At 33.1% G+C, this 10,474-nt stretch overlaps 1 protein-coding gene and 1 pseudogene across 4 annotated transcripts in view; one reads left to right on the forward strand and one right to left on the reverse strand.

Annotated features, from left to right (window-relative positions):
* Positions 1 to 4,392, forward strand: part of LOC115221220 (thyrotropin-releasing hormone receptor-like) — a 63,442-nt gene extending 59,050 nt beyond the window's left edge. For all 4 annotated transcript variants that reach the window (XM_036510807.1, XM_036510808.1, XM_036510810.1 and 1 more), the window contains one exon: positions 3,897 to 4,392. In XM_036510807.1, the coding sequence (XP_036366700.1) occupies positions 3,897 to 4,286 (390 nt within the window). In that variant the 3' untranslated portion in view covers positions 4,287 to 4,392. The remainder of the gene's footprint in view (positions 1 to 3,896) is intronic.
* LOC115221855 lies at positions 2,293 to 2,411 on the reverse strand (annotated as a pseudogene).
* Positions 4,393 to 10,474: the final 6,082 nt, after the last annotated feature.

The following is a 10,474-nucleotide window of genomic DNA, read 5'->3' on the forward strand; positions in this document are numbered from 1 at the left end:
CCAAATGTACTAATATTAACGTTTTCGTTTTAATAGTTAAGACTAGTATGTCATTTGCATAATCTAGAGTCTCTGTGGTGGTGTAGCCTAAAGTGTTAAAGGAGATGAACTTTGCAGATATAAGAGATTATCATGTCTTCAGTCTTGTGACCAAAGAAGCTTGTTAATTGTTGAATTGGTGTGCTTTCTCGCTTTGAAGTAGATGTCATCAGAACCAATATTAGATAATATTGAGAGAAACTGCATGTTTTTGGTGAATATGATAAGTTGGGTGCAGAGCGACAATCTGCTGCAGATGAGCTCATTCAAAATGTAGCCGATTAAATTCTGTACATCACTCTAAAATGTTAGAACACGTAGTTTCAGGAAATGATATTGCCAGGTTGTGTTAGCCATATTCAGCTGCTTGAAATGATTATCAATAATTTTACCTGCAAATGCAAAGAATTGTTATTATCACACGTCTACAAAATCGTCAAAAGAAGGCTATACTCGAGTTTTCGCGGCTATGTCCACCATGTGTAAAGATGGTTTGGGGAAAACATACATAATTTGTAATTATTTTCATTCTGCCTTCTGGCCTTCAAGAAACACATTTTGAGAAAGTGCACGAAATTGATGCTGATATAGATAGTGATCAAGAATCTAGTAATGTCTTCAACACATGGAACAGCAATGCCGACTAATTAATCTTCATTAAGTTAAATAATGCTGAAGTACAGATGTAAATGGATATTAACAGTAATGTTATCATCTCTAAGGACTTCTGGATAAGACAAAGAACTTATAAACCACGATCTTCTAATGCCAGTTATAAAATTTTCGATGGGTCAATGATCAAACTAATGGAAATTTTAGAATCTGTTTTATAGATGTAACTTAAACATGATACACACTTAGCATAATTGTCGCTGGTTATCATAAGAAACATGGATGGGATGAATGCGTTGAGATGTTATTGGTATGTCATGTAATGGTATTCATCACACGCAGTTTGACTAAAACAGTTACTTAAATGATTATAAAGTTGAGTGTTAAAATAAAATCTTAAAATAATGTTTTAAGTTACTCTCTTTACTCTTTACTCTTTTACTTGTTTCAGTCATTTGACTGCGGTCATGCTGGAGCACCGCCTTTAGTCGAGCAAATCAACCCCAGGACTTATTCTTTGTAAGCCTAGTACTTATTTTAACGGTCTCTTTTGCCGAACCGCTAAGTTACAGGGACATAAACACACTAGCATCCAGCATCGGTTGTCAAGCGATGCTGGGGGAACAAACACAGACACACAAACGTACACACAAACACACTCACAAACACACACACACACACACACACACACACACACACACACACACACACACACACACACATATATATATATATATATATATATATATATATATATATATAATATATATATATAATTAATTAATAAGGGTGAGAGAATTAGATACTAATTTAATAGTATACCTATTCAACACCAAGTGGCCCAGTGCCCCGAGAAACCTGGATTATTATAATATTTTATAACATATTATAATATTTTATACAAAAATAAATATAAGAGAGTGGTCACTATGTGGCTCACTCTAGCACTAGTAATAGATCCAATAGGTTTCAACCACAAAAATACATGTTTCCCATGAAAGTCAGTACGATTGTTAGCTCACACGAACAGGGCAAATAAAAAATAACAAAAATACAAATTATTTTGGGACAATTGTTTCGCTATTAATGAATTAAATGTAATTTTACTCACAATAACTCACTTGTAGCTCCTCAGCCAAAACTATCTGGATGAAATCCACTCAATCACACGCCAGATTTTACCATAACGATAAATACACGTGTGGTTCAATTGATTACATCCGACGTTATAATTCAAATGCCCCTACCAACAGCGCGCCAAACTTTCACGGAAACAGATACTACATTTAGAAATAAATGCAGCATAATTATAATTAATTAATAAGGGTGAGAGAATTAGATACTAATTTAATAGTATACCTATTCAACACCAAGTGGCCCAGTGCCCCGAGAAACCTGGATTATTATAATATTTTATAACATATTATAATATTTTATACAAAAATAAATATAAGAGAGTGGTCACTATGTGACGACGGGCTTCTTTCAGTTTCCGTCTACTAAATCCACTCACCAGGTTTTGGTTGACCCGAGGCTATAGTAAAAGACTAAGGTACCACGCAGTGGGACTGAACCCAGAACCATGTGGTTGGTAAGCAAGCTACTTACCACACAGCCACTCCTGCGCCTAAAATTGTGTGACGCTTACAGCACCAGGGTTTCCCAAGCGGTCACCTATCTAAGTACTAACTAGACTTGACGTTGCTTAACTTTGGTGATCGGACCAAAACCGGTGCTTTCAACGTGATATGGCCGTAAGCATATATATATATATATATATAAGTTGCATATAAATCTGAACAAAACCTAAATATATTCATCCCCTTGCTGTGGTAATACGAAAAGATATGCTAAATAATAGATTAATGGATAATGGATAAATGAAAAAGAAGTTGACAGGAGAAAGTGAGTTTCATTGTTGTTTGTGGTTTGCAAGCCCAAGTGAGAACATATATTGCAAATAAATCCCAATATGTTCCTACTCTTATTCTATACCAAATATTGAGATGGTATACACCAGCTGGCACTATGAAATAATTTGCTTTGATCGGAGCCTACCAGCTAATCATATTGTCTGATGAAGCTTGAGAAATACCAATAGTGAAAATTCCCCTGGGATTATTGCGTTGGACTCGTCTGCCAAACGGTATAAAAACAGCAGCAAGTGCTGTATTTCGATGTGCTATGGAAAATATCACTGATATAATAATTTATAAAGATGACAGTTGTATTGGCGGCCGCCCCATTGATGGCCTAGAGCAGAAACTCACTCGCTATGATGTGGTCATTAATAAAAAGAAGAGTGTCATTTTTGCAGAACAAAATTACCTTCATAGGACAGATCTCCAATCATGACAGTCAACCAGACACTACGTTTGTGAAGAAGATATTAGATGTGAAGATCCCAGAGCGAAGGAAAGAATTCGAGTGACTAATTTTAATGCTTGATTTATTCCAATATAGTCTGAAAATTATGGACTTTCAAACCAAGAAAGGAAGAACTCCACATTTTCATGAAACTTGTTTGAAACATTAATGAAAGATTTGACTAAACCAACCCTGCTACAGATATTTGATATAACGAATAATGTTGAATAATGACAGGTGCTTGTCGGGATTCAATATCTGGTGTACTGTCTCAGAAGGGGTACTCAGTCCTACATTTAACATTATGTCTATCTCGAAAGAAGGCTTTGCCGATTGTCTAGAGTATGTAAGGAGGTTGTCACTTTTCATTACTACGACATAACAAATTTTCCTACAAGCTGTACATGATGACGTCCATAGCTCTAGCAATTAAAATAGACTACGACTAGAAGTATGATGACCTGACTATTGTAATGATATTCAAAATTATGTTGGAAAATTTCCCTAAATCTACCAGGTTAAATCCATACAAAAAAATTGTTGAGCATGCTTGGTCAACTGAGGTAAACCTATGATCACGCGTACGTAACAGATCACAGTTATAATCCTGACGTTGGTTTGTTATCAATTTTTTGTTGGCCAAAGGTTATCAGGATTTATGACGGATTAGCTAAAACGATGATCTATGGATTGAGAGCTATTTTTGCAAAGAATGTGTTTTCACGGGCGTTAACCATTTTATATACTGCCATAGTACCCTTTTCCTTGTTTTAGATTTTAGAGACAAAAAATAAGAATTACCTGAAAATGCCTGAGGGACGTTACTACTGGTCTGTAATCTTACATGTTATAAATATATTTAATTCTTTCTGTTTTAGGTCCGGCGTTGTCATACCGACAGTAACCGGAAACTAACTCTAATGCTGCTTACTCTCTCCTTCATGTTACTGTTGACAACACTTCCGCTGGCAGTCAGCTTAATTCTAGCTCATTTCTGGAACTTCAGCATGTCACGAGATTTGGCTTGGGCGGCGAAATACCAGCTGACCAAGACGATAGCTGAATTAATGATGTATCTCAACCATTCCATGAATTTTATATTGTATTGCACAATGGGACGTAAATTTCGTCAACAAGTTGTGCGGATGTTCTGTAATAAAAACAACATGACAAAAGGTTTATCAGATCATACACATCACATATACTGCTCCAGAAACTGTTCTCCACAGATAAACACTTCACAGCAATGTCCCGACACAGAAATATAATGCCCGACAGAGAGTTAGTTGTGAATCTCATCAAACTCTTCTGATACATTGTGTATGCATATTTCTGTATGCGTATATAAGCCATCACATATCCAAGAAATCAAAAGTTATCTACTGATATATATATATATAATATATATATATATTATATATATATATATATATATGTATATATATATATATATATATATATATATATATATATATATATATTATATATATATATATAATATATATATATATATATATATATATATATATATAGGAAAATGTGTTGTTGAAAATGCACTTAAATTTCAAAAGATCGTAAATGTTTAAAATACATTTATTTAGATATATACCAAACTAGTTTCAACATTGAAACTTATAACGGTGTTTTTCTAATTTTACACTTTTACCATTGATAAACAAAAGATATTGTTGAAACTAGTTTGGTATATATGCAAATAAATGTATTTTAAACATTTACGAGGTTTTGAAATTAAGTGCATTTTCAACAACACATTTTCCTATATATATATGTATATATATATATATAATATATATATATACATATATATATACATATATATAACTATAAATATATATATAATATATATATATATATATATATATATATATATATATATATATAATATATATATATATATATATATATATACATATATATATATATATATATATATATATATACATATATATATATATAACTATAAATATATATATATATATATATATATATATATATATATATATATATATATATATATATATATATATACATATATATATATAACTATAAATATATATATTATATATATATATATATATATATATATATATCTATATATATATTATATATATATATATATATATATATATATATAAGGGTGTCTGAGAGACACAACCATGCCGAAATAGCAGTCAAATCCCTGGCTCTAAAAACCACCTTAAATGTTCATATCGCACCACGAGATAAGACAGAGGGACAAAATAGACTAGCAAAAATATATTACTGAATAATTCAAGATCCTGGATTTCTAGCTTTGCTTCAAATAAGCTCTGCCTTCATCAGTTGAATATATCAGATGGGCACATAAATACAAATATATATATATACAGAACACATACGAACGTCCATACATACATATATATGCACGTATGTACAAGGCCAGTTCAAATTGCCCGCCAACCACCTCATAAGCACGATATGGTCAGAATAAACACCGCATTGAATATAGTGACGAATTATATAAATTTATAAATAAGGATAATATCGATATTATCAAGTGGCCAGCATGGGAATAAATACCATATAAAGGTAATAATTTTTTACAACTATAAATAAGGCTGCCTGAGAGACACCACCATGCTGAAATAGCAGTCAAATTCCTGACTCTAAAAACCACCTTAAATGTTCATATCGCACCACGAGATAAGACAGAGGGACACATAAACATACACACAAAAAAAACATATACATACATACATGCACGACTACACCTATATATATATATATATATATATATATATATATATATATATATATATATACATACACATATACATACATACACACACACATATATATATACCTACACACATACACACACATATACATACAAACATACGCATACATACATACATGCACATATAAATATGCACACACATAAATACGGATATACATGCACGCCTACACATGCACATACACATACACTTGTGCATACATATATACAAATGCACACATATATATGTTATAATGAATTATCAAGTACCAGTAAATAAAAAAGTACAAATAAGTACAAACATACAGAAAAACAACCTAATATTGAAGACCACCATGTGGATTCCTACAAAGACCTACAAGAAAAATAAATATATACGTACACACATACATATACACCCATATGCATGTACTCAGACGTACAATAGGAGTATAGGGTTCAGTTTTATCTTCTAGATAGTAATCAAGCATAATGGTACAATTTTATACTTCTTCGTAATTTCTTTATGCAATAACTCATGGTATGTAAGAATGTCAATATTGTAAATGTTACTAGTTTTGTCAGAATGGGTTAATATACCGTTCTTACCCTTAAGAGTTCTTATTAATTCCTTTAATTTTCTTTGGTACGGGTTGTTCCTCAATGGGTGGCTTTTAAATTTAATATTTCTGATGGTGTCCCATAAATCCTGCTCGAAGTTTTCCAGATGTTTGTTTGGTGGTGGTGATTTCCTTGATTTGAAGGTGTTTCCCGTTAGTTTAATTGCTTCTTTATAGTTACTCCTTGTTCCATTACTTCCTTCCTGGTTCACTTTTCTTATATTTTTTTCGTAGTGAAATACTTTCCATCTAATCCTGCGTATAAACTCGTTCATTCTGTAAATAAGCTCTTTAGTGTAGTGGTCCCTAGTTGGTATGGATACACCTTTCATTGATGAATTGATCAGAATCTGCTCCATTTTACCAGCGGTATTCATCCTGTGGAATTGATGTATTATACTTGGATGCACTCACTTATACTATCAACACTTAAAGTATTGAATAGATACTTCATGCAAATTCCTCAGAAAATTAACTTAAAAGTACAAAGTGAGATAGGGGTTATGAGTGTAACCCACTATGGGATATCAGTTATCCAATATACTGCCAGTGAAGTACCCAAAAGGCTAATACATAAATGCTTACAATTGCAATGCAATTAGTTCATTTATTGTATTAGATGGGCGAAGTTGATGATTGAAAGGAATCTGTTCTTCCATTTTTTTATTTGTATTATGATTTGAGGTAAAACATTTTACCTTCGCCCATCTAATACAATAAATGAACTAATTGCATTGCAATTGTAAGCATTTATGTATTATCCTTTTGGGTACTTCACTGGCAGTATATTGGATAACTGATATCCCATAGTGGGTTACACTCATAACCACTATCTCACTTTGTACTTTTATATATATATATATATATATATATATATATATATACATCATGGTATTTAAATATGAGCTACAAATAGTTTAATGTTGTAGAAACACAATAGTTCAACAGATTTATATATCGTGCTTTCTGGCTTTAAGCAATCCTTCACCTCATATTTAAAAACCGTGTGTACATACATACACACATGCATACATATATATATATATTGTGTGTGTGTGTGTGTGTGTGTGTGTGTGTGTGTGTGTGTGTGTAAAGAAAAGAATAAATAGAGTCAGACGGAAGAGGGAGTGCGATTCGACAGCTGTTTAATGACCGCTACACATTTTTCGATACAACACAGATCAACATATATACAGGATTTAAATTAAGTAACGGTTTACCTGTATAATAAGATCTAGTTGTATCTCCTCAGGTGATATGTAATCGCTCTCTCCGTAAGTAAATGTTTGATTTCGATGCTATCACATCCAACTGGCTCTTTTGAATCTGACACTTTCAATCCACTCGCTGTGAGCGTGCCTCTACATGCTCAACATGAGCGGCATTTTTTCGTTGTCTGTTGACTTTGCTTCACATGTTAGGCAGCACATACTAAATTTTATTATTTCGCAAATACACTCACACACACGCTCACACACAGACACACACACACACACTCTCACATACACACACATACATATATATACAAATTAAGATATAAACTCAGATTAGGCATTCATACTCATGCATTTATAAATTCGACTTAAAATGTGTATACATATATTAATACATACCGACACATCTGAATTTTTTGTACTGAAATTAAGAGCGGTTAAGTGTTTCGATTAAAAGATCCATAGAGTTCGGTGTGTTTTTTTTTAAATATAAATGATATATAAGGTATATAGTACAGTTCGAGGAGGTTCACTTTCAACGACCATTTCTAAAATTCCTGTCCTGGTAGAAAAATTAATAAATCTTACAAACTATGTGGACCTGACTTCATCAGAAAAGGTATCCTCATAAAATCACATTCTTGATACTTTTGATTCTTACAGAATAATGGATATATATAAAAAAGATTTTTTTCTTACTTATGCAAATGGGTAGAGAGCAAGGAATGGCGGAACAAGTACATTAACCTATAGAAACTTAATTCTGACTAAACACAGCGCAATAAAATTTTCACTGTACTAAGAGCTAAAAGGTTTCAAGTTGCAGGCACTCTTCCAAATAATCCAATATGTTTTGTTCTATAATTTTTCAAAAAAGTGGAATGGAATTTATGACTGCATGAGGGAATCGCATCAGAGAATTTATTCACTATATTTAAACTATATGATCTAAGGATAATGTACTATTCACTTATACATAACTTGCATCTATTCGAAGTAGCAATATAAGGGGGAGAACCGCAATTATGGGCCAGGATAAAGAACAATCAGTGTTGCTCTCTCTCTTAGGTGGTGTATATATGAGGCGAGAGTTGTTGACATTCCTATTATTGTCTTTTTGTTTTATTGTTGTTGTTTTTTTGTTTTTGAGGGCTGGGTTGGCATAATCGGTGACTACCAAAAGTTGACCTGGATTAACATTATTAATTTCGATTTACTTAGATTTATTATTCTAGATTTGTTCTTGTTACCAGGGCCTACATTAGGTACGTTATTAGTGTTGGAGTCCTTATTCGATTGACGTTTTATTTTACTTCTATTTATGGAAGCTATAATAGATCCTATATTAAGAATTGCAGAGTAAGAGAATTTTATCGAATATTTATTTCAAATTGAGTAATACTTGTGGTGCTTTGAAAATTAGCCTTCAAGATCTTGAAAAATAATTTAGGCAAGGTCTTAACTCTAAAAGAAAAAGGAGGGGCAAACCAGATTACTTCGCATTTTCTTGAATTGGATTGTTGTCATGCTTGACTTTTCAGAATCAGGTTGTTTATACTTATAATATTTGTTACTAGGTTGTATTCTACTAGGTATGACAGGATTGCCACATGACTTATTTAAATCTACGTTTGTGAAAACAGTGTTTGCGCTAATAGTTTTAGAGAAAGAGTGAGGAGATATATTTGCTAATTTTCTTTTAAGTTTCGTGTGAGGTATGTAAGAAATTTGACCATTGAAACCACTTAGTTTCAGGGCATTATTGTAAACCGGGGCACGTTGATTAAAAATCTCTTCATTAGCTGATAAATTTGAGATTCTAACGGAAATAGCTGTAACCTTGCAATTGATAGTCAATCTAGGATGGTTCGAGGAAACGTTAATATATTGCAGAGATTGATTAAGTTTTCGAAAAGGGTATTATAATCCAGTATTAAGATCCAATGTTACGTCAAAAATAATATTAAGATTAAAAAATCTAACAAAAATTTCCTAGGGGCTTTCTTTAACTTTTCTACCGCCGGTTTAGATCGTCCTACCTCGACAAACATTTATTCACTCTCTTCACTGCTCTACCTTCACATATAAAAACACTAACCATGCAATGCACCTCTTCAACGCATTCTCTTTTCTACCTGGGTGAATCCAAACTCCTTTTCACGATGGACATTAAATCTTTGTACACAGTCATCCCTCACAATGACGGTCTCCTAACACTCAAACACTTCTTAGACCGTCGTTCTGTACTTGAACCCATCACTAATACACACCTCCGCCTAGCTGAGCTCTTCTTAACAGTCAATTGTTTTCCTTCTCTGGTGGATTCTATAAGCAGTTCAGTAGTGTTGCTATGGGAACCAGAATGGGCCCCAATTATACCAACCTCTTTGTAAGTTATGTAGAGGGGCAAATCTTTGCTCACTTTCCTGGACCCATCCCAGAGCTTTATGGTCGTTACATTGACGACTGCATTGGCCCCACAAGCCTTAACAGACAACAGATCAACGATTTTATTTCTTTTGTTATCACCTTTCACCCAGCCTTGGAATTCACCGACACCATATATAATACATCTGTTTGCTTTCTTGACATTACCGTCAAAATACACAATACCCACCTCTCCACCTCTGTCTACTATAAACCTACTGACTCCCATTCCTACCTCCACTACTCTTCCTCTCGTCTTAAATATATAAAATCTGCTATGCCTTTCTCTCAATTTCTTTGACTTCGATGACTTTGCAGCTTCCATTCGGATTTCGAATCCCATTGCAAATCGAGGGTATCCTCGGCACTCAACCGAGCTCAAGCCATTAACCGCACAGCAGCTCTCCTACCATCTTCACGCACTTCCACCGACCGTTTCCCAC

This window comes from Octopus sinensis, linkage group LG18, assembly GCF_006345805.1.
Source record: "Octopus sinensis linkage group LG18, ASM634580v1, whole genome shotgun sequence".
Lineage (NCBI taxonomy): Eukaryota > Metazoa > Mollusca > Cephalopoda > Octopoda > Octopodidae > Octopus > Octopus sinensis.